Source organism: Micropterus dolomieu, linkage group LG10 (genome assembly GCF_021292245.1).
Source record: "Micropterus dolomieu isolate WLL.071019.BEF.003 ecotype Adirondacks linkage group LG10, ASM2129224v1, whole genome shotgun sequence".
NCBI classification, from domain to species: Eukaryota; Metazoa; Chordata; class Actinopteri; order Centrarchiformes; family Centrarchidae; genus Micropterus; species Micropterus dolomieu.
The window spans coordinates 8217631-8244050 of NC_060159.1; the positions used below are offsets into that span (position 1 = coordinate 8217631).

General features: G+C 41.5%; 1 protein-coding gene across 1 annotated transcript; it reads left to right on the forward strand.

Annotated features, from left to right (window-relative positions):
• The first annotated feature begins 1686 nt into the window (after positions 1-1686).
• Positions 1687-10629, forward strand: tbx18 (T-box transcription factor 18). Its single transcript, XM_046060754.1, has 8 exons — positions 1687-2134; positions 3507-3669; positions 4104-4205; positions 5576-5747; positions 6215-6382; positions 7401-7465; positions 8761-8855; positions 8931-10629. Exons 1-8 carry the CDS (start codon positions 1900-1902, stop codon positions 9470-9472), a joined length of 1542 nt encoding a protein of 513 aa, XP_045916710.1. The 5' UTR covers positions 1687-1899; the 3' UTR covers positions 9473-10629.
• The last annotated feature ends 15791 nt before the right edge of the window (positions 10630-26420 follow it).

The following is a 26420-nucleotide window of genomic DNA, read 5'->3' on the forward strand; positions in this document are numbered from 1 at the left end:
AAGAAATATAACGTTGTTCAATGCCCACGGGAAGTGAAACTCAAGGCTTTTGATCTGATAAACCACATGGATATGAGCACAGACCTTCCCCTTCACGTCCACTCATTTGTACTGATATTGTGCCAATAAACGATGACGACGTGTTGTTTATTTAACCGACAAGCCGCAAGAGGCCTTGAGCTTTGCAATGATTTTAGCGGAGGAAACATCAATAAAGCAAATAAGGAACTTTAAAAAAACAATTAAATCCTTATGTCAATAATGGCATTTCACACCTCGAATGCAATAATTCCGTCAAACAATTTAAAAGTTGCTAAGCAGCACATTGGCAGAATAATTAAGGCATCGGTTGGTCCATTAAGAAAGAAATATGCGTGTTCGGCTGTGTGCTCATTAGAATGTGTATACTTACTCTTAACAGGTCAGGAATTACAAGAAATCAACTGTCAGTTTGAGAAACCCGCACGCGCGCGCACACAGACCTCACTGCCTTGTTTATTTATAGCTGCAGGCTCTCCCCCTCCATATGTTATTGCCCCCACACGCACCCACCCTAACACGCATTCCCCGCGTGACCACACGCTCAATTACGCAGCCTTGAAAGTGTGAAAGATTATTTCTAAACGTGCGAGAGAATCCAACTCATCTCTCAGCTCACATCAGCTGCTGTAGCATCTTGCATCATAACTTAATCATGGCTATGGCCTACTCCATATCCACTTTATTTATTGACTCAAGTAGACGTTGGAATATGTTATTACTTAATTTTCAAACCAATAACTATAACTAGCACTGAAGGACTGAAATGATAATTAATTCTAATTAAATTGACATATTTTAAGATACTTCTTTAATTTTAATAATCTGTAATAATAATAGGTTAATATGTATACTTACATTTATGTATAGGCTAAGACTTGGTTAGGCTATGTTTAAACAATGCATTAGCCTATAAGAGGTTGTGATAAACAACTATATATGCAGTTACAGCTTCTCAGGGGATTGTAACATTTGTGTTGTGTGCAGTGAAACAAAGACAGAAATTAGTTTGGACATTGAAATCAATGATATTGTTACTAATATTTCATAAAGGTATACCCTAACAACCTCATAATGTTAACATTAATTTGGTTTATTAAATACAGCTTCTCAGATTGACTTGAATGTTTCTGTTCACACACACATTTCATTGAATTCAGATTTTTTAAAGATGCCTTTTGAAGGGCACAAAAAGGAAAATATACATTTTGAACTTATTTTATTTTTATAGGCCTAGTACAGGTATTGATCGTTTATTGTAACTATTATCACATCACGAAACCCAATTTCAGACATTTCCTTTGGGGAACAAGTGCTGTAACAAATGCTTATTTCCACAAGTGGCCACCGTGCAGCAGGTAGGCTTCTAATGACCAGATATGCAAAGCATGTCGGGCCGGTGTGTGAAAATGCAGCAATGCCCCAGAGAGACGCTCCTCGCGCTCCTTCGCCTGCAGACATTCAATCACCAGCTTTACTTTTACCACATAAGGCGGCACGAGCGGCCCCCACAGCGGGCGGGACCAGGGAAAAGTTCCGGGGGGCTGTGATTACTCGTGATTGGTTGCCCTGCGTTGTGATTGACAGGTTCTCTTCTCCGACTCTCCTCTAAGCTCTGGTTGTTGACACTCTCCAAAAGTCCGCACGGCTCTCACGGATAACGGAGACATTACCACAGTTCCTTTGGGCTCTCTCCGTTTCTTCTGCTGTCCGGCTCTAGGGCGGACAAACCAGTCGCACCGAGAGCACCGGACTGTCATCGTGGAATCCCTTTTTTGGCGACTGTCTGTGTTTTGAACTTTTCTTGCTCCGTGCAAACTCGTGACGCCGTCTCCTTCCTCTGTCCCGAGACCGAGAGAAATGGCAGAGAAGCGGCGGTCCCCGTGCGCGCTCAGTGTCAAGGCGCATGCATTCTCGGTAGAGGCGCTGATCGGAGCCGAAAAGAGACGCAGGACGGCCCGAGAGGATGCCGTGTCCCCCGGCTACGAGGACGGAACTGACGCTTCTGATCTAACCGGGAGCCCGGGGCCGCGGGCAGACAGAGCGTCCACCAGCGACCGGGGCAGTGAGGCAGAATGTGCAAGTGACGGATCCCGTAAGTAACAAAGAAAGCCTACAAGGCAAATAGTAATAGCGTAATAACATGACCTATAATAACAATGATTGCATAAAATATGCTCTTGAAAAGGCAACATTACCAAATTAGTATGATATCCTACTAGCCTACTATAAAGGTGAAAATGTTACACCACAGCCTACTTTCTTTTTGCAGTAGAATTGTTTGCAGAGCTTTTTACTGATTGTCGTATGTAGCAATTATTAATTATGCGCTTTTAATATCCTCTTTTTTTTAAGGAAAAAAAAAACTCTTCGCTATTCGCTGAAATTTCTTTTTTTTAATATAATAAGCAGCACACTTCTTTTCACCAGAGTTATGCATGCTTTCTTCTGCTTATTGCCGAGGAAAATTCAGTAATATGATGCAAAATATGCAGATTATAAAGCAAAACGGCCAATAGGCTTCGGTCAGAGCCACACAGTGGATATTATGTGAGATCATATCATGGCCCTGGTCTAGTAAATATGAGCGGTGTGAGTGTGACTAATGTGAGACGCTTTATGAGTTGTGTTGCAATCATAAACACGCCAATTAGCAGCGTATAAAGGCAGGGCAACTGCCGCGGAAAGGATGCTTAGAGGTCTGCAGAAAGCGTACACCGACTTGTCCTGACAAATTAGGATTTCAGTCTGCTACAAGTTTAAAATGCATTTGGCTGATGATTTCTTTTTGTTAGTATGGCTTGTTAGGCCCATGTCTAATGTCCATAAATTCCCACCACCTGGCAAGGCCCGTGTTTAATAGCAAAAATAACAACAGCGATGAGGCACATAAACACTCCTCGAAAAATATCCTCAATATTAAAACATAGATTTAAACTCATGTACTCCATAATGAAAATCATTATATATTCGGATTTGAATTGGAGTTCAGTAATGAGTGTAGGCCTGCAGTAAACTTGCCATATAACCATACTATTCATACAAATCCCGAGCTTTCTGTGTACCACCAGTATTCAAGAATTTAATGAATTAAATCATAATGCATTTTTAGGTCACTGAAATGAAAATAACTTGCAGTGTGTAAAATGTGTAACCTTTTCGTGGGATTCTGCACGTTTTCATCATTACAATATTCACAGGGATAATTGCAGTAATAATAATTCATATTCATGTAAAATGCAAAACGTGCTTTACACAGTAACGGTCTTGGTATCATGTAATAGGGAGTTCGTTGCTGTAACGTTTGTGTGCTGTTGAAATGAAGGCTATTGTTTGTATTCAGCATTTAGTCTTATGAGTCACAGGACAAAAAGCCTAGAAAAGTAACAGCTTATAAGTGGATACTGCTTGACTTGGATGTGTGTGCTACTATTAAAACGTGATAATCTTGCCTCTTTCCGGTGCAGCAGAGAGCGAGGACGCACTGCTGGAGAGCCCGCAGCCCGCAGCTCTGTGCACGGCGCCGGTAACCGGCTCCGGAGAAGAGACCCGCGTGGACCTGCAGGGATCAGACCTGTGGAAACGGTTCCACGAGATTGGCACGGAAATGATCATAACCAAGGCTGGACGGTAAAACAGAGTTCAAATGGAAATGGAGCGCCTAATGTTAGGGAGGAAAAAATGACGCGCTGAGAGTTTGCTAAATAAAGAATGAGAGTTTGCTAAATAAAGAATTATACATTATACTACACAATATAGGCTAGGGAAAGGAAGATATGTCTACAGCCTATGGAAACATGCATAAACTATTAAATACGAAAGATTTAATAACGAGATAAGAGCAAATCAGCTACAAAAGAAGGCTTTGAACTAGATAATTATGGAAGTAGGCAGAATTGATAATAATATAGGCCTATATTATTATTATTTTTATTAAGATGTTGATGATGATGATGATGTAGATGATTGTTATCAAATAATACTGACTTGGTGTTGCAAACTCATGTAGCATTTAATTGAGCTGAAATCTCCAATGCAGATGATTTATTTGGTTTTCCTGTCAGGCGGATGTTCCCCGCAATGCGTGTCAAGATTTCGGGCTTGGACCCACATCAGCAGTATTACATTGCCATGGATATAATCCCCGTGGACAACAAACGATATAGGTAAGACACACATGCACACTCCGCAACCGTATGCAAAAAAAGACTTTATGAAACATTTTGATCCATTTATTAATTTTAAAACGACATTTTACAAAAGTACTAAGACTAGATGATAGGAATACCAAAGCTAATAGGGTGCAACGATTGCATCAGTGGCCTATAACCTAAGAGGCATGTTTTACAGAAACGGGAATATTACACTAGGCCTAATTTTCGTCAACATGTAATCTCGATTTAGACTCTATACAATGTTCCTGGGATAACTCAATATTTTTCAGTTGTGCAACCCATTTCTGTCTCCACAAACGGCGCTTGGCACCGGTGTTTTGTCACGGCGGTTTTACCTTCCCTTTTGGAAGAGGCCTTTTGGATGCCTCACCTCTCCACCCTGGAAGGTCAAACCAACAAATGTCGTTATGATGCAGAATAAAACAGCGTGGTATTGCAACGGCGTCAATGCAGCCAAGTCTTTGCACGCAATACACTGTAGGTCTATCATTTCAAACTTTCAGAACCCGTTTATATGTGAACACATTGTTAGCGGCGCGGCAGAGTGATGAGTGACATCCAAGAGGACATGTTATTCGGCATTTAGTACAGTGAAATGTTGGGCTCATATACACACTGAAGAGCTGCAGGCGAGCGCGATGTGGAGGAAGGAGAGTCTGCAGGTTTTTAACCAAACGCTTAACAGCAGGTGATGAACACACTTTCAACCAGATGAGGAACTAATTAGGTGCTGTGTTTCTAGCTGAAGGCCATTAGACTTATATAGCCTACGATATGTATTTACATTGTTTGAAGCTAGGATATTTAAGTTAGGTTAACTAAAATAGTAAAAAAAAAAAATGCTTTAGGGCTGCTTGAAAAGCAAACCAACATTTGACTTTGCAGGCTCTTTGTTTAACAAATTCATATAAGATCATGCAAGAAATATGTGTTAGATCCTTTTAGTTGATAACAAATATTTTATATAGCCTATGCTTTACAAAAGCTCCAATGTGCATAATCTCCTGCCAGTTGAAAGCTGGCCAACCAGATTACAATGCTGAGCTGAATGATAAATACAGTTTTGATGGAATTATTTTATAATAAAAATAAAATAAATTCCTATAATAATTCCTTTGACTGAAATTCAATCATCTCTCTCTCTCTCTCTCTCTCTCTCTCTCTCTCTCTCTCTCTCTCTCTCTCTCTTAAAAAAAGGTCTCCATAGGCCTATCACTTATGTGGGATTGTTGCTGATCATTGGTGACAAAATCACCGTTTTTTTTTTCCTGGCCATTTCACACAATTGTGCATGTAAAATTGGCTGGATTGCAGGATGAAAAAACAATTAATTTACTACATTGTGTTTGTGGAATTTGAAGATACGTGTACCACAGTTCCAAGTGGATGGTAGCAGGGAATGCGGACTCCCCTGTGCCGCCCAGAGTGTACATCCACCCGGACTCCCCGGCCTCAGGAGAGACGTGGATGCGTCAGGTGGTCAGCTTTGACAAACTTAAACTGACCAACAACGAATTGGATGACCAGGGACATGTAAGTGCCACAACTAAGACTGTCTGGAAAAATATTTCTGTAATGTTATTATATGTCTGTGATACTCATGGGTGTATTTACCTGATTGGGGCCTCTTCAACAGTATTTTATCTCTGTTATAAAAGGACTATATAATTAAATACTCTGATTTTAGATATTTGTTTTGTGATTTAAACCTAATTAAAAAGTTAGATTTTACAAGAGAATAAACGCCTGCAGCATTTTGTAATAATTACTTATAGGAGTACAACTACAATCTAAAAAAAAGACAATTCTGTTCGCAAGCTCTATAATTCCCTTCAAGTTGGGGGCCTCTGACATGACATATTGATGTTTGTGTGTTGCGTGTCTTTGTTCACATGTGTGCACATTTATTATCCAGCAATCGTGTGTTATAGCTGTGAATAACATGACATTTCTGTAATGTAATTTAAGCCTGAAAGAAAAATGTTTCCCTCCCTGTTCAGATCATTCTGCACTCCATGCACAAGTACCAGCCACGGGTCCATGTAATCCGTAAGGAGTGTGGAGAGGAGTTATCCCCAGTGAGAGCCATCCCTGCTGGGGAAGGCACCCGCACCTTCTCCTTCCCTGAGACTGTGTTCACCACCGTCACAGCATATCAGAATCAACAGGTAGCACAGCTGACCTCCACACAACTGCATCCACTCTAAAACTAACACCACTGAATGAACCAAACTTGCTGAAATAGCCATAGGAAGAAACCCACATGTTTCCAGCATGCAGGAGCTACACTAACTGCCATGTTGCCTACAGATACAGTTGTTTGTTTTGTAGTTTTGTACTGTTTGTAGTTACTAGCTTGTGATGACTGAGGGTTTAAGGGTTTAAAACAAATTTCTGCAGGTCATATGGAGCATATCATCAGCAATGAGTAACAAACAGAACAGGACTATACGATGTAAAAAAGTAAAACAGTTTCAATAATTTCTGTGTTATAAGAATTTTATGTTTTGCACCTCTGTCTGGTCTGTATGTGTATGTCTATGCATGTGTGTGTGTTTTGCAAAATGGAGAGAGAGTGGGCGAAAGGTCCTGTGGTTTAGAGTGTTTAGGCAGTTCAACCAAGGAAACGCTGATTTTTTAACTTGAACATTTCTACATTGTTTGAGTGTCCCATATTTTCTGGATTTTGCCCACCAAATTTCAAAAGCAATGTATTCAACAAAGAAAAGCTACTGGGTTTTTTTCCCCTGGATTTTTGCACTGGACCAATCAATGTGAGCTTTGAAGTACGATGTTAGATGGGGTTGGTTGAGTTAGAACACGGTGGCGATGCCTATAAAAGTCCCTTTTGGATGTGGGTCACAGAGCTGGACCTTAAACACCACCCACTGCCTGGGCAGCCCCATGGCAGCCATGCAAACATTAACGAACATGCACACGCACACAACACACACATACTCAAGTATGTACACACACAAGTACATACATGCATTCCCACATACATTCAATGCATACAAGCAGCACAATTGTCAGCTAACTATGCACATGAACATGTATTTATAGATCTCACTGAAGAAGAGAATCATATTGGCTAGAAAAAATATTCCACTATACAGTACATGCTATCATGGACTTTATAATCACCATCATTTTAGGAAATAATTAGAGTCTTATTTTACTTTTCAGATTACAAGGCTGAAAATTGACAGAAACCCATTTGCCAAAGGCTTCAGAGACTCTGGCAGAAACCGGTGAGTTCATTTCAACCACAGAGATTTTCACATTATCTAGTGCATTAGGGGTAATGTGGGATGCATGACTGCATTATATTCTGGCTTGGTTGTGGTTTTTGTCACGGCTATTTCAGTCAGATTTTATGGGGAGCAAAGCTATGTATTTATTTATTTATTTCTAATGGAAAATGTGCAACAGCCTCTCATTAAATCTGTTCTTAATGGCAGTAAAGAAATTGACTAAACTGACAAAACGTGGCACATATTATAATTTCACCAAATTAATCAGCAATGCATTTTCATTTAAATGTGCTAACTTTAAAGGCACATTAATCACGCACTTGCATAGTTACAGGCACATGCTTTGAGAGGGAAAAATCTAACCTTGGCTGCTAACCTAAATGGAGCGTCAGATTCCAGCCAGCCACGGGAACATAAACATCAACAGCAAAATAATAAAAGTCAAGAGTGTCCTGAAGAAAATCTGTATAAACACATTTCTAAACATATATAAACACAGCATTAAAACAACACAGCAGTAAAACTCCAACAGTCTCCAAACAGCCACTCCCCTGAGGCCTCACAGAAATCATTAGACAGGAGGGGGAAAGAGGAGGCGAAGGAACGTGCGAGACAGAAAATTTGAGAGGGAGGAAGGTAGAGAATGGCAAACTGGATAACCCTGACAGCTGACCCTATAAAAGTTAAACTCAGGAAGGCCGAAAAAAAAAACCTCCCCTTAAATATTACAGGAAGAGTTAAGCAGTTTGCTAAATAAACTTCTGCTCTGATAGGCTGCTTTGGAGCACACAGAACCGCTCCGGGCAGCTTGTCTAAATTATCACCGTGGCTACAACCCCGCAGGGGGGAGGACTTTTATCCTCACGCTAACGAGGGGTAACAGAGCACTCGCATTACCCCGCCACAGCAACCCTCTGCCCCACCTAGAGGAGGAGGGAGACGCAGATTGGGGGGAAGGGGAGTCCCACCTCATAAATCCTTGCTGCGGCTTCCTGCTCCTGCGTCCTGATTCGCCCGTAAAAGCCGTGTGAAAGCAATTACCTCTGAGCACCCGGCTGGCAGCAGCCAATCGCAACGTGGCGTTTATGCCCCTCATTACCTGCGGTCTCCATGGAGACGGCAAGAGAGGCCCCACGGGCAACGAAGATGGCCACCAGGTGGTTGGCGTAAAGTACAACCCAGTGAGCCATGCTGGGAGAGAGCAGCTGCAGCGGCATCAATGACTTTTGTGAGGATTTATCAGCCATGCTGATGTATGTGTGTTAACGTGTGCATTTATGTACGTTTTGCAGGATGGGTCTGGAGGCTTTGGTGGAGTCTTATGCATTCTGGCGTCCATCTCTGCGATCACTCACATTTGAGGACATCCCTGGCATGGCCAAGCAAGGTAAAGTTAGGAGGAGTTTTCGGATACCTAGTTGTTTTAGACATACAAACCAACAACCAAAGTTTGTTTCTGTAGGTATACCAGGAGCTCATGGAGGGGTCGGACCATCACCTCACCTGCTCTCCACATCCCCGTGCTCCTCACCTTTCCAGGTTTGCCCTCTCAGCCCACCTGACTACACCTGCAGCCGACCCACACACCCTCTCCATCGTTATAGCACACCGCCGGAGCCGTTCCCTCCTCCTAGAGGTCCATCGGCGTATGAAAGCGAAGGATTCTGTTCCCTGCCTCTCCCAGCTTCTCAACTTGGCTATCTATCCAACCCCACCCCTCAGGGTTACGCTGGGCTTCGCCTCCACACACCGCCCTACAGCCTGTACGGTTACACATTCCCTCCCTCACCACGCCTCGCTGCCAGCCCTGATAAAATGGCCGCCGCTGTCACTGCCAATCATCAGAGTCCCTTCCTTGGCTCGTCTCCCAGCGGGACTCTAACGGACAGTCTGGGTGTGCTCAGTGGGGGACAGCAGGGCTTCTTGTTTGACTCTCGGACTTTAGGACTGGCAGGTAGCCAGCCGGGTGGTGGGGCCTCGCAGGTCACTGCCCACATGGGCTGAATTTGACTCATGAAAACAAAATGGCACCCTGGGATGGGTGTAAGTTCCTTTTGGTTCAGAACATTCTACGAATTAATCATCCATATGCTGAACAAGCATCAGGCTGAATTGTGGACAAACGCAGAGGAGTGTCAGATCAAGTTTCTGTGAGCATGAAGAGCTTATCAGAGTTTCTGTAACTAAAGGGAATATTTTACCAGGTTCTTATCTTTCAAGTATGTTCTCTAGGACATGCATGTGCAGCTGCACTGGTCACTAAAGGGAGAAACTCCTTGCTGCTTTGGATAAGGAGTCCAAACGATGAAACCCAGTGACTGAACCGGAACTGAATATGGATTGGGCAGAAACTGGGCTGGCCCAGACACTCAAAGCAGGCACTTCAACCCCTGGCAGGAGGCCCTGAAGTCTATTATACTCACACAGCATTCTACATTGCCTCCTTGATCTGGCCTACTTTGGATGGAGCTACTGAACACCACTTTTAAACTTGTTTTTATGGGATATATCGACTAAAACCCTTATATCAATTAAATTCTTTGTCATTACATGCCTGACAGTGTTTTGCAATCAAGTCTTTGGAATGACAAACATGAAGCTAAAGTCCATCTAGTAATATGCACTACAGACAGGGCCTTTTCACTGCTCTTTTCACACAAACCTTTACACATCACACCAGGAGCCTGTTGCATATTCACATGATGACATCATGACCATGATAAGACCCATGAGACATATCCCAGTGATAGTTTTGGACTCACAAGTTTAAAGCTGTTGGAGAATGATGGATGATGGACTGATCTACATATTCTACATCTGGTTTGACCAACGTTTGCTTGGTGCCACTGTTTGGACATCATGGTGAAGTACATCTTTCCTTTGGTGACACAGACTTAACTGCGCATGATGTCTCTGTATATAGCGGGGAGAAGGCGGACGGGAGGAGAGATGTGTATATAAAGGGCTGTGTGACCCTTCGCACTTAAAACCCCAATGCACCTGCTTCTGCTCATTAGACTGGGTCAGGTAACAGCCAACCCTGAACTTGACCGAAAAGCTTTTCTTTGCAAACATGCGCTATTTCAGCACGCCCTTTGGCCAAGGACATTAACATGTTTTGTGACCTTTTTGAGCCAAATAAAATATATCTGTTCATGTCACAATGTTAATATTTAATCAATAACTTACTAATTTAACTGATTTTGTATTGTTTATTAAGGCAATTGTCAATGCACGTGTGTGAGCTTTTTCTTTCCACTAAAACTATTGCAATGATTACAATACAATATCTCCTTGTTAAACAAGGAGTGGAGGACTGTATGCTAATGTTTTCTCACTCATGTGCTAGTGGAATTGTGATAAAGCAGTCAAAGACTGGGGTTGTTCCACAGGCTTTGGATTCCAGAGAAATTAAAAATACCACCAAAGGACACAGCGAGAAAGAACAACTCTAAGGTTCACGTATACACCCACACACCAACACACACAAACGCACACACACGCACAAGCAAATAACACAGTGTATTTATTGTGTAATGACCATGCAAACTAATACCTACAACCCTGCTGAATTGGACTAATCACAGGAGGTGGGTATGAAGTGAATGTGGATGTGGGTGTGAGGGTGCAGATATGTGTGTGTGTGTGTGTGTGTGTGTGTGTGTGTGTGTGTGTGGTAACAGGTGGTTGAGTTGTCAGCGAGTATGTGACCTCACAGTTTCAAAGTTCATGAGAATTGACCCCCCCACCTCTAAAGTCATACTACTCTGCTGAAAGCATAAGCCAAGATTTTTCAGAAAGATGTTTGCTGTCACTGAAGCTTAGTAACGTGAACCAATTTTTACACCTGAACAAGCACATGAACTAAAGACTCCAAGAAACCAAGACACAACACAGAAACATATTTCTTCTGTGCTTCGTACCCAGAATACATTTTGAAAAGAAAATAAGACGAGTTCTACACACTTTTAATAGCTACATTTCTTGTAATAGCTAGTACTAAAGAACAATTTGAAACAGAAGACAACATAAACTTTAGCAGCCTCCCAAAACGATACTGTATTTTATCTTTATATCATGATGGAGCAATAAAAAGACTTTTTAGAAAATGACTGGATTAGATAATGGATAGGTCTGAGAATTAACTCAAATTCCTGAAAACACTTTCTTTGTCTGCACAGACTGAACTCTCAAGGTGACCATTTTGAACATACACTGCACCGGGAACTCTACCCAGAATATAGGCATTTAATGTAGGCCTATATGTGAGCCTACAAATCCCATTATCTCAATACAGACGGGCCCAAAATAATCACATAACATAAGCAATCTTGAAGCTTAGACTGGTTACAGTATACTAGATCCTGATACTGTAGCCAGCTCTCATTATTTAGTTACAGGAAATCTACCCTACAATGTGACCCCTTGTACTTTCTGAGGTTTTTCTGAGAGCAAATGTTTAAGCTGGGAATTTGAATTTAGAACAATTTGATAGGTCACAACCATTGTACTTTTTCACCTTTCTAAAGTATTCATCCCAAAAATTGCTGACTCTCTGCTGCTGTCACCCATTTCCTCCTCAGCTCCCCCACCTCCCCCCTCAGATGTCTCCTGTCACTCTGAAGGTGAGAGGTGCTGATGAGAGGAGCACATGTGAGGGGGGGAGAGGGGACGAAAAGGGGGAGGACAGCTTATTTTAGAACCCAGGAATGATTGGCTTGTTGTTTCTGAGTGACAGGGGACGGGACCCCTGCCCGGTGCATCCGTACCACACACACACAGAAGCACAAACTGCAAACACAGACAGAAATACGCACATTTATACACAATGCTAGCTAAATCTTCTTCACCCTGTCAGTTCCTTTTGCAAACTTTCCTAGGAGTTCTGATTCGGGGCGGGTTACATGGAATCAGTTTGAAGCTGCAAAATGTCTGAGGCACACACACTCATATTTTCACACAGACACACTTCTGCATGGTGTCTGTGTTCTAGTGGTTCTCGGCTGAGGTGGGGACATTAACACTTGTGTACGACCAGGTGCTGACGTGACAGATCTGTCACGCTATCTGCCTGGAGGAGCATGAGCAGTGTGCGTGTGCGTGTGTTTAAGATTTATCAGTAGCTCAGGGCTTTTTTCCCTCTTGTTTTAGAAATCCCAACCGGAAGACTTGATTCAGAAATAAAATATCACAAAGGCAAAGGGACAAGACCATCTTCATATAATTTTTCTCATCGGAAGTTATGTACAGGTAGAAACTTTGGCATGTCAGGACATGTCAGGAGGTGTATTCATCCATACACATTTCATGTCAACCCATCACAAAACATGAAAATTCATACCAGATATAATGGTCTTTAGTCTAGAGCAAAGTGCCGAAAAGACAGGCCAAAAAACCAATGGCACCAACTTTTGGCCCCACCCTAGCAAAGCAATAAAAATACAACAGACATGCAACAAGTGCAGTCACTCCAAACAATTTCCCCAAGAATTACGTTCATATGCAAGATTAAATACATTTTGTGGGAGGCATTATGCCACAGGGATAAAATATTAATCAATCAACATATATGAGAAAACATTTATGTTAAAAAAAACCTGTAAAACATTAACTAATAATGTTTTTATTTTTATTTTCCAGCGTGTAGGAAAGGGATTGGGGAACTAAACCACCTTGTTTAAGGTTAAACACCATTGAGATGGCAACCACAGTTTGGTTTATCGTAATAAAGATAGGCAACTAAAGCAGTTGGATTAGACAAATACCTTCATCGCAGTAGTGGTAAAAAGTGAGCACTGTATGGGCCTCCAATTTTGAAGTCTGTACTAAATGAACATCAAACTTCTTCCAGCACTGGAACTAAATGTTGTCAGTAGATTGCTATAGATTTGCATTGACTGAGCTGTGTTTTGTGTTTCCATGCACAAAAAGAAAATAACAGATAATATATGTAGACTTAATATTGATGAAAATAATACTTGAAAAGACATTGCTTTAACCACAAAAGCCTTTTTGTTTTTTCTTTTAATGTGTCATCACAACAAATTTCGCAGTAATACAAATCACCGTGTTTAATGTATCATCTTTACTTGTAATATCTATTATTACCTAGAGCAGACTACTTTGATGTACTGTTAACATTAGCCACACATAAATACACACTTCGCAGTACTGCCAAAGTATCTCATCAGACACTGAATATCCCCAAAGCTCCGAGGCATCAAATCTAAGCCAAGAGACATCAGTCTTCATTTTAGAGTGTGTTTGCATGTGTGGGTATGCATTTATGCCAGCTCAGGCATACTAATATAGACATACACTATAAAAGTGAAGGGTGAATGAGAGAGAGCAAACTAAAGAGAATATTCTGGGTCTACAGGTTCTTTGGGTTTATAGATTATATAACTGTGTGTTGTCATAACAACACTAAACATGATATTGGTCAGCCAGTCCTTAGCATTAAATGAGCTAGGACTGCAGATATGTTTTGCCTGCTTGCAATGCTAAAATATGAAGCATTTTCCACTTGTTCCTTGATGCTGAATACTTCACCTCTCCCCTTTCCAGTCACAGTGTTTACACAAACAGTTACAGGTTAGCTCATGAACTGAACTAACCAACACCAACTCAAGTGCAGGACTCGTGCTTGAATGATCATGCTGTACACAGGAGACTTTTTGAATCATTGGTGATAGAAACTGATTGATGTTTTCATTGGAGACATATTTTAACAAAGTGGATTAAATTAGTGTGGATTGCATTAAATATGAGCAATACTCAATGAAAGCAGAAGAAAGAATAGTACTTTGTGAAAGCTGTTCACTGGGACTGCCTTAAAATGTTTCCCATGAGCAGTATGATGGTCTCTGGCATCCTCAAACAGTGAGTCTTGGCAAAAGTGGAATTAACCTACTTACCATATCTTTCCTCTACACCCGCTGCCTTTTTTCCCCTCAGGGAACTGGCTACTCTGAGCATCCAACACAGAAGTTAGCATTAGCATAAAGGCCACTTATGTGGTTTTAGCATCCTGTGTGATTGAAGTGTGCATTAACATATGGGCCGGCGACGTGACCACGTGGTTGAGCGTGCTCAGAGGGGAGTTGCGGCCTGCTGTACGTGACTGATCATATGTACTGGGGAGTCCACAGGTGAGGTCATGTTGGGCAGGAGCACAGAATAAGGTTTGGCACAGAAACTTGTAACTCTCAGAAGCAAAAAAAAATAAAAATAGAGGTCTGTTTGTATCTGATGAGCAGCATGTTGGAATTACAAATGGCAGTTTAGACAAACTCAAGGACTCTCAAAGGTTTCCCAAACAGGAATTTTGTAATAATCTTAAAATATGTGTCAACACTTGAGTCAGTTGGATTTCAGTTAAAGATGTCCTATTAGAATTCAGGGTAAGTTTTAGGGGTCATATTAAGCTTGTGTGTTGCAGTGTTTAAGGAGCCAAAGATTTATGGAGGAGAGAGGACAGGACTGAATATTGGAGCAAAGAGGCTCTCATGCTGCTGTTCCAGGAAGGGCACCTGTGCTCCGGGGGGCTTCAGCTGGTGACAAGAGGAGGGTGGCTGCGCTGATGAGGTTGCAGGCTCAACTCAGCTAGGTCTGCGTGACCTGTTAATGGCCTAGCGGGTATTTGATGACAGATGCAAGAATCTGAGGCTCAGGGTGTCCTTTACAGACCTTAAATCTTTGTCATCAAATCTCCCCCCTGCTAAGCTGATTTATGGTCAGCTCCACAGGGAATGTTTCTCAGTCTCCCCTTATAGATTCCATGAACTCTGATCTATGAGGTGAGTAAAATACTTATAACACAATATTTTCCTGTAATCTTTCCATGTCAACAAAAAGGACATGAGCATCTCTTACGGCACTCCCTCCAAATATGCGGTGATATGCACACACACTCGGGAATACACACGTACACCTCATGGTTAGTATATAACACTACGTGTCTATGTGAGACACTGAGATGGTCTGATAGACTGAATGTCGAGCCAAAATGAAAGGACAGGCTCTGAGATGTCTTGTAAATGTCTATCGGTTCTTTAACCATGTGATCTGTGGCAGTGTCCATTATGAGTTCTCAAGCCAACACATAACCAAATGCAGGACAGTTATTCACAGCTGCCTTAGGCAGACAGTTTTAAGGGCCGAGGACTTTTTTGGGAGCTTAAATTAACACTTGACCTAAGCACCTGCTAAACAGTGGCACCAAACAAAAACTAGAATGCACAAATTGTATGTTAACATTAAACAATTGCATAAGGTTTTAAAATGTGAAATTGACCCAATGTGACATCAAACTGAATGATTATTTAATTACAAGACAAATCCCAGAGCTGCTAAGTAGGCCCCAAATAATAGCTCTTGTAAGACTATAACAGCACCCATGGTGGGTTTAGCATTTTCACATAGAGGGCCAAAGTGAAACCTAGGTTTTAGGTTCTTTTCTAGACATAAGTGAACTTAATTCAAAATCATAGTGACGTTTGTAATAATGCAATCAATTTCTCTAGACAGGGTAGTAAAAAAAAACAGTATGATATCTATTGTATATGTCTGTTTTTAGGCTCTTAACAAACTATTTAATTACCTGGCCCTCAGCCCAGAATTTTGAAGTGGGGCTGTATAAGGTCAGTGTATTACCTGCAGTAGATAGTCAGCGTGTCCCCAGTTTGGTGAAACAGAGAGCTTTTCTGGCACGGAAGCTATGCAGTGAAAGGGTCAGCAGCAAACATGTTTTAGCCAGTCTATATCACTTCAGGTGTACTCTATATTTAGAATATTTTCAGCACTTTACCTTGCTGTCAGACAGCCATTTCTTTATACTGTGTGTGCTTATAGGTGGAAATATGTAAGCTCTGCAGTTGAACAAAATGTAGTTCTGAATAAAATGACTGACAACAGCCTGTGACATTGGCCCTTTATTCAATAGCCCTTCACTGAAATAAAATTAATTTGAGTGCAATGTTTTAAATAAACAATCTATGTGCCCACAGAGCCAGTGGACCATCTGCATGGGTGCAGAAGTGTCATATGATGGTCATCGATTCAAGTCTTGATGTTTTAATATATTTTCACTTTAAGGCCAATTGCAAACCTAATGCACACTTGCATACGTGTGTGTTTAAATACCATTGCACAAAGTTATGGTTAACATTGCGCTTTTGCTGCAATTTAGCAACATCACAACATTCAAAATGGCAAATATTCTCTCTCCAATAAAGTACAATTTACATCACAAAATTAAAAATACCAGTTTGAGAGTGAAGACCAGCAACTTAACGTTTAGTTGCCGAAATAATGTATTTGATTTGAGTACAAGATATAAGACACTAGAACTACTGGTCAGCAGTGCGCTGGTTACTGATCAACAGCAGACGCTGCCGGAGGTGACTGACAGGGTCATGCTTGCGTGTGCGTGGGTGTGTTTGTATGTGTATATCTTCTTTGTGTGTTTGCTTCCATGTAACAAAAATAGAGCCCTTTCCTGGGCCCCAGCTCTGACATGCTGCTACTAATAGGGAAGGTGCGTGTGAGTGTCCATATGTATAAGTGTGTGGATGTAGCCCTTGCCTGACCGTGGCCCTGTCCAGGTCTTAGCATGCTCATTTATAGCCAAGCAGCCCATCAATCTTAATAGAGGAGAGAAGTGCAAAGAGCCGATGAAATGCCAGACATGATCACTATTCACTCAATGGGGGTGAAGAGAGAAGAGCAAGCGGAAGGGAAAGATGAGAGGAGGGGAGACGGAGGAGGCAGGGTGAGGGAGCACAGAGGGAGTGAAAGTGAGGAGGGAGGGAGCGGGGGAAGAAGGATGGGGTGAGAAAGAGAGAGGTCGCAAGTTGTTTATCCCTGTAGGTGATAATAATGACCTGATCCTCTCTCTCTTCTGTCTGTGTCTGGCTGCTTGAGTAATGAGCACTGCAGAATAGGCCGAGGTGAGAGCCACATAAGAGCAGGCTGTCTATTTGTCTCTCTCTCTCACACTTGTACATACTTACACATGCACACTCTAATATTTGGCTTCTGTGAGTATCTTCTTGTAATCAAGGTCCTTAAAGTGTGTAACAATTTGGCAGATGTCACATGTCGAGCGTTAGATCACACTGTCCTCTGTGTACGTGGTGTGGCCACCCTGCGGCCTGGCCTGGAATGGGCTGCTGCGCATGAGTGTGTGTGTCAGTGGGTGTAGGACGTCTGCTGAGAGGTGGGGGGTGGTGAGAGGATATTTGGCAATGTGCTGCGAGACTGTGCTGACACAGGACACTGCATCTTCATACAACAACAAAGCTGTCACTCTCCCAGGCACGAGGTGCAAGGGGGATTGAGTAAGTCAATATTTACAGATTGACACCGTCCATGTTTACTGGCTAATGTCATAATGCCATTAGGGAAATAATGCAAGTAGGGCAGAGCTCATAAATAAAACAGTAACTTTGAGTATAGCAAAAGAAAAATGCTCTCAGTCAAAGCTAAGATACAGCTACAGCTACAGTGTGTACTGTATGTACACGTATAAATATTATTTTCATTACAGTAATAGACTCCACCTGTGGTCTATTTCACACTTGTGTGAACATTGCTGGCTCCAAATGGCTATATCACTCAGGTTGGATCTTCATCCTGTAAGCGCTTTATTAAATAATCAGTATTGGAAATGTAGGGGTAATGATTTGGGGCTGTTATTTCTTCGCACTGTGCATGTAGAGTGCCATTTCCCAAGGGGTAGCTGCTTAATGGAAAAACAGACTCAATGAAAACACGTCCTGGAAATGATCACCTGACATAAACAGATCTGAGAAACTTAAAATTGGGATGAATGACATTATTTAATAACTAGAGGTTTAAAAATATGTTTGTATCTTTTGCAGAAGAAATGATACTTAAAGGATAGGCTCACATCTTTACAAGTGTGTACTCACGTGCCCATAAATAAATTAAAACTGCTGTTGCTGGACACTGTAATCATTCCTTCTGTTCAAACTGGCTGTGAAAACATCCCTTACAATTCCAATGTAAGAAATGGAGGACACAATTATTGCGTAAAACCAGCCCTCGTTTTATATAATGTGTCCTAAACTTTAGCCAAAGCTAACACCAGGCTGCAGGAGCCTGACTTAGAAATCTTCCAAAATGCAGGACTTATAGTCTTATGGTTGAGAGTTTGATTCTCACTGAACACCAACTTTTATTTCCATTTTTTTTTTCATAATCCTCGTCAACAAAGTTCTTATGAAGAGACTGTTTCACATGCTCACAATAAAGCATGTGCTGGACTGTGTGCATCCCGGCGATTGGTCCACATCCATCAACCTATGGACTTTTCAGTTCCCCATCATTCCAAGGCAGAGGAAATTCTTGTGCTTCTCATTCAGGTGAATCCATTTAATGTTACACATTTCCTGACGTTTTTTTTCAGAATCTTTGAAATAGCCGTTGGGAAATGTGTGATTGGATTCTCCTGAATCTCTTCATGACAACTTTGCCAAAGAGGATAATAAAAAAAACACTAATCATCACACAATCCTTGGGGTTGTGAGTCCTCTGCTCTCCCAACTGAACTAACCAGTGACACTGATAAATTTCCTTAAATTATCCTAAAGAAACGCACCTGCCCACCCATGTGTTCAGCTAGGATTTTATTTATTGTGATCTCAAGATATTGAGATCACAATAAAATGATCCCGTTATCGCAGGAAAACGGAGTAAAATAAAAAAATTTAATCGATGGCCGCTTAGGGCTTCCATATGTAACTCTGGAAGATACCAACAGTATTTGTCTAACTCCCAAGACTGCTGAAGCCTCATACTAAAGCTTTAACTGACGTTTGTGCATTTTTGCACATAATAAGAACGGTGGATTTTGGTCCTGATCTCTTACACTGGAATCACTTCAGCAACGGATCTCTGAGGAGGAACAACTAATTAATTTAAATATTTTACACATTCATATGCATATGTTATGCAAAACAGCGGTATTATTTGCAGTAATCAAATTTCTCGTAAGGAGCTTAGCTCTACTTTTACTTATCTTACTTTAATGTCAAATCTTGCTTTACTGTGCAATGAAAACTATAACACTGAATCAAGAAAGAGGAAGATGTCATTACATCTTTAATTTAGAAATTCATAAAGTTTTATAAACCCAGCGAGCCCAGATAAAACTACACGTTTTAATTGCTTAAAAAAGAAGACCTGATTTATCATATTATTGCTTCTGATGTGTTCACTTGTTGGTCTATTCAGCAAGATAAATCAAGCACACATCAAAGCAGTTCAAATGTTTAAAACCCTATTCATGTTTTGTATATTTTGCCTGCCGGTCTGAAACCAGGACCACAGAGGGCAGTGCGGTGAGGTGAACCTGGGAAAGCCAGCAACAGCTGTGAGAAACCATCAGATCTGCCATTCCTCACACTTCAACGGCCAACAAGAAAGCGATTTATGACGGCCGGAGAGGGAGAGAAAGAGACACAGAGAAAGAAGGACAGAGAAAAAAGGACGGACATGGGAGAAGGAGACATAAACAGAGAGACAGAAAATGAAAGAATTAAATAAACAGAGAAAGGAGCAAAGACAGAGGAGCTGAAAGGATATGTGATAGAGCAAGCGAAATAAAAGAGGAAGGAAAGCTAAACAGACAGAGATAAAGGAGAAAGAGAGTGACAGAAAGAGAGACTAAGAACAAGATGGCTGACTCGGATAGAGTAAAGGACAGTGGCGGTCTGGTGTTTGGACTCACAGATGAAGAGAATATATGAGAATAACTCACCTACACACTGTATAGCATGTATTTCATTACACATATACACTATACATATATGTGAATGAATGATCACACAGAGAGATCACATACATGAGGTGTGCACGCAGACAAACACACAAAACCTGAGACTCTACACACAACACAACAGCTCCAAGGCCATGCCTTATACAGAGAGCGATCAGACAAGCAGGACAGCTGAGCGAATAGCAGCACAGTGCTCCAGCCAAAAGGCCGGGCAGGCGGCCTAATGATAGGCTTAGACACTAGGATATAACAGCATCTTTCTTTATGCTTTGACTTAAGAGATTGTTGTGGCAAACTACAGCAAGGTCAAAAGGTCAGGTAAACTACAAAATGATGCTCCAAGAGCCCTCCACCAGCGCAGGTGTGGTTGACCTTATGTCCTCCAGGTGAGGACAATTTCCCCTCCACACTGATCCAACCTGCTGCTCCAAGAAATGAAACATGTTTCCTTCTACAGCTCCCCTCCCCACCCCCACTTCCACACACACATTTCCTCCTGCTGCGTTCTCGATTTCTGTCTGCTTGCCTTGTCTGCGGTGGGTTGGTGGTGTGGAAAGCTTCGTTTATTTGGTCTTTTAATACAAGCTGACCCCTGTCCCCTTGTGTGTGTGCGTGTGTGTGTGTGCACAGGTCCAGAGAGCACTCTCCCATGACAACTACGTCAACGACCCAGAGACAGTGTCGACAGAAGACCACACCACACGTGGAGAACACACACATTAACTCAATACACACACATGCATACATACATGCACACAAATAAACTTTAACACACACACACACACACACACACATATCCAACAAAAACGTAAAGAACATAGAAGAATATATATCTGTGTGTGTGTGTGTGTTTATGTGTGTTTTGGTCTTGAGGAAATCTTCAGCATGTGTTAGAAGAATCCCCGGGGCTCTCACTCAACTCTGATTGGCTGGCCGGCTTGCTGTGTTTGTTTCCACAGCGACAGAGCTGTCACTGCCCCCTACCACCCAGGTAGAGCTGTCAATCACACTGGCTCCCGGCCAACCACACGCAGGCCTCACCGCAAACCAATCACAACAGGTTTCTAGCGAATTAGCAATCCCGTGATAATATCAATCATGATAGTGAGAAATTACTGTATCATTGAGTTTTCAAAACAAAGTTAGAATGTCTTACTAAAAACACAAGAAAACATTTATGGAGCTTCTGCTTCATGTTGGAAACCACTCTGGTTTCTAATTGGATTTAGAGAAAGTCATTAAGCCTCATTTTAAAAGATGAAATATTTCTGTTCTAAGATTCAGAACAGACATTGTTTAATCACAACTTGGCCTTAGCCTAAAGAAAAGTGGCCCTATCCAGCCCTTTAATCACAACCTTGCATTTGGTGCTGTTCCTTCTGCATTTCGTCATACCTTAAATCACATCATCCGCTCCTTATTGCCCCTCTTATTTATTACACAAATACTCCAGAGGGTGTGTTACCACACAATTTTAATCCATCTTCAAAAGCTGGCTTCATTTAAGTTTCTGTTTTGTCCTCCTGTCTCAAAATGAAGAATCTCAAACCAAACAATAGTCAGTTTACTGTGACATTAAATATGAGGGTTGTTGATGTGTCGATAGTCAAAGACAGGATTTGAAATAATACCTTCAATTGAGATATAACAGGGCTACTATTAAGTGTATTGTGTTTCCATTATGAGGAATCACATTTGCCACAGAGACAATGGTCTATGAGCCAGTTTTAGCAGTTTTAAACAGATTTAGAAAAACATGATGTGTGTCACTATGTTGGGTAATGAATTCGATTCCACTGTAAGTGTTTTTTTGTACTATATCTAAAGACTGCATTTATATAGCACTTTCATCCAAAGCCCTTTACAATTTGCCTCTCACTCAAACTCTCACTCACACACTCACTCACGCAGCGATGGCAGCAAGTTATCTAGCACCAGTTTGTGTCTCTCATGTATGTAGGACGTTTGGGTCACAGAGGTAACCACTGGTTTTTCTTCTGGATGAAAAAATATCCCGTCCACTGTACAATAACAAAAAAGAGATTTTTGACCTGTTTCCCATGTTGCTAGTCAGTGAATGTGATAATGGCGTTATGTTTGTATGTATTTAGGCATCATTGTGAGTGAGTTTACTTTGCTGTGTGTGTGTGTGTGTGTGTGTGTGTGTGTGTGTGTGCGTTAATCCCTGTCCTTGCTCAGCAGTCACACACACTGCTGTACACACACAGATCAGTTTGTCCCCTGTGGGCTACAGTAGCTCCCTCAGTGAGCCCGTGGCTCTGCACAGCTGAATACAGTAAAGCCTTTTCACTGTATCGCTGATCAATAATAGTGATCAGAGGCCAATCATCAATAATGTTCCATCTGCTACCACTTGGCCTGAGCAAATACATACACGCACTTAGGCCTAGGACACAAACCCACAACTGAATAGCCTTTAAAAGGGCTTGACAGCCGACACTTAAAGCTGGTCTGTGAATTAAATTACTATTTTCAAAATATGAGGAGGGTCGTTTTAAACATAAAGGAATGGAACTAACACATAATAGGCACAATACCCTCCCTCCAACCCACACACGCATGCAGGTCTACAGTACAAACCCATCATTAATGCGTTGAGCCGGATGTTGCTGTGACCTTTCTCTTTTTAGGCCTGACCCCAGCAGATGACCCTGGAGAGGGATTAGTCTCTGATACGCCTAATTAACCCCAAAGCACACTGCTCAGGCTGGAACAGCAGCTACTCACCCACACTACAACACCCTGCCCCTGCTCTATTTATACTGTCTTTCCTTCTTCTTTTTGTTTGGTTGGGGCTCAGTGGGAACTTCCTTCAGTTTTCATTAGTCTTCTCAGAAAGAAAAATGGCTTATAAGGAGCACACATTTTTCTGAGCAACGCAGGTTTTTGTCCAAAACCTGCAAAATCTTCTTAAGCCCATTTACCAAAGGTTTTCCAGACTTTGACTCATCAACTAATATTTCTCCAGCCCTAGCTAACCCCTGTGTAATCCCTACGAAACCTAAACAAGTGTATTTTGACTGTGGGGTTTGCAGAAAGGAAGCAGACTGGATTTCCAAGGGAATTTAAAACCGATAAAAAACAGCCACATCGAAACCTACGGAAATGAGCCTGTTAAGATAACACGCATGCACAGCAGCCCTGAGGTTAAAACACCCAGTAAATTACTGCTCAGATGAATCAAATGATATGTAAATGAATCTGTAATGATTCATTTAAAGTCTGGATATCATGAGGACAGCTGCTGTTATAGCAAGAATGAAAGGATGATCAATGCAGTTTACAGCCAAAAGCAACTCTTACAATATCTCGTGCAATGGCCATATTTTGCTGAAGACATCTAGAAGAATAGATGGATAAAATTCCAAATGTAGAAGCTGTAATTCCTGTTCTTGTTCAATTTGTTCATGTGCATTAAGGCGTCCCTGTGTTTCAGCTAAAGTGCTTGTAGGATGATTGAACACCGCACGCTCTTAATTTTGTCATCAACTTTGGTTCAGAAAGATCCACTAAGCCTGCTGACACCTCGAGTAAAGATTCAGATGTCCTCATTTGAAATTTGTCTTCTTACTTAGTGACACTTGTTAAGATAAACACAGCTGTGTTCATAATCACAGTTGCACGCATACAGATACAGTACAGTATGTAAGGTATCCTGGGGTTGGGTTAAGATGACGCAACTCGACACCCGACGACAAAACAGTTGCACAGAACCAGACACTCTATTTAGAAGGTTATCAAGCAACAAGCTTTGATTTTCAAATGCAACTTAAAGACAGATAACCATGAACAAATGCACACACGTGCATAAACCTGCAACGTTTCAATGGGAGCAAGCCTCCACAGCAACACACAGGAAACCAACCATGTCCTCCGTGTCATACTCAGTGTGCGAGTATGTTCTTTATCTGTTCACAGAGATTTGTGGGTACCTCCCTACAGCTGCAACTTTTCCTGGCTGAGTCATTTAGATAACTCAGTGGTTATGAGTGCATGTCTTTGTGTCCATTATTGTATAGAAAGCATATGTATGAGTGTGTGTTTGTGTTAACCTTCTACCTAGGCCAGTATCAGTGCTACGCAAGTGTGAAGGTGTGAAGGAAATGAAATAAACTGCCTCCCAACACTTAAGCATGTGTGTGTGTGTGTGTGTGTGTGTGTGTGTGTGTGTGTGTGTGTGTGTGTGTGTGACCTCGTGTGCCTGTGAAAGTGGGTGTGTGTGAGAAAATTGTACACACACACTATCTGATACTTCAACTCTTACACTATCACATTACGTATGATTTTAGTCACACAGTTCCATCGTTTGTGTGTGATTGTTCTCTCTATTTTTAATTCTGTGACATCTGTGGCTCATTGCCGCAGTGTTTCGCTTTTTCAAGATTTCACATCAAACTTTTGACATCTTTTCAACATCCTTTTTAAGGGGGAAAGTCACTCATGTGAGGACAGGGGAGAGGGTCCGCGGTAGGGGAAGGCAGAGAGGACAGAGGGAGGTAACTGGTTATTACAGGCATCCAGAGAGCAGGACAGATGGTTAGACACTGGTCAGAGTTACGCAGCGAAAGGCTGTAAAAGAGCTATGGGAAAACCATGTGTGAACGCATACACACACTCACACAGATGCACACATACTGTATTTACACATTTGTGCAATCATGTGCACACGGACCATGGATGATAACAGGAAAGGGTCTGAAGCAAAAGGAGAAACAGACATTCAGTAAAAGTACAATTTGGGATTGTTCACACATTCCTGCTTGCTTTGTACCTTATTCCACAACAGACATATTACATATTACACAACAATTTTAATCAAACAAATTCCAGCCTGCTATAAACTAGCTAAGCATACCAAATGTCCCTCAAAAAACCTACAGTTTATTACAGATAGGATTTTATTTTTGTAGCTCTGGCCTTGATTTCATTTGGTCATAATAAAAATCTACTTACCAAGTTAATTATTTACATCTCTGACCTCAACTAAAGAATAGATCCATCAGGGAAAAGAAAGAAATCAGACAGCTTGTAAACAAATCCACTAGGTTAGTCTAACTTTTTTGGAGGAGAAAATGACAGCAAACAGAAAAACTATTACCCAAACTGTTAGTTTAAAATATCCATCACAGTTTACAGACTGATCCTGGTTCAACTTTGGCAATCCCATACTTGCCATTGGATTATATGCAACATTACAAAAATGTTCACTTTCACTTTTACCTCCAAATAAATTGGTAGCAAAACTGTCAGCTTATTTGCAACCTGCATGATTGTCTGAGCGCTTGTGTTTCTGCTCCATTGCTACGTTGCATGAGTAGAATGTGAGATGTGACTAGAAATTATCAGAAACAATAGAAGCAATGGCCAGAGCAACAAAAATAAAACCTTGTAATTGTAATAAAACATTTTTCTTTGCATTCAACAGCAAATGAAGATTCTGTCAGTCTTGTGCACCATTTCATTCGCTTTTTTTCTAAAATCTGCCGTTGGTATCTTTGGAATTGAAGCACTTGTTAAATAATTACAGCTCGTGTAAGTTTGAATGATGCTTGTCCATACAACATGTTTGTATTGATGCTAATACTAAAGGCTGCATGGAGCTGAATGGCTAAACCCCAATCCAAGTCTACAGCAAAAAAAACAGCAGACAGGTGATATCACGTGGGAATAAACGACAAAGCTTATAAGATCATGTAAAGGGCAATATAACTCCAAGTAGCATCAACAACCTCTTTTCCCCAGCTTTGCTGTCAGCACCCTCAGGATCCGGGTGACACATTAGTTCACTGGAACCAGACACAGGCGCCAAGGAAGAGTCTAATCTGCGTACACATCTCTCTCTCTCTCTCTCTGTTTCTCTGTTTTGGTCTGTCCCACTTTTTGTGTCTTTCTCTTTGCATCCCTCTGGTTTCTCGCTACTCACGCCCAATCTTACACTTACACCTGCAGTGAGGCGAGACTATCCGAGTCGTGATCTTTTTTGGAGGCAGTAGCATAGATGAGACTGCCTGGGAGAAAAACACTTCATCTGTTTCATCTGTAACCTGTTGCTGTGTGATGGTCACTGTTGGTTTCTGGTTCTGTTCTGTTTAGACATGTATGCAACCTGTGTGTGTGTGTGTGTGTGTG

What these genes read in the sequence shown, in the direction of transcription:
- tbx18 (XM_046060754.1), top strand. Translation starts at nt 1,900, where the DNA reads ATGGCAGAGAAGCGGCGGTCCCCGTGCGCGCTCAGTGTCAAGGCGCAT. An exon ending in AATTGGATGACCAGGGACAT is followed by an intron (nt 5,748 to 6,214) that starts GTAAGTGCCACA and finishes CTCCCTGTTCAG; the next exon opens with ATCATTCTGCACTCCATGCA. An exon ending in CCCTGGCATGGCCAAGCAAG is followed by an intron (nt 8,856 to 8,930) that starts GTAAAGTTAGGA and finishes TTGTTTCTGTAG; the next exon opens with GTATACCAGGAGCTCATGGA.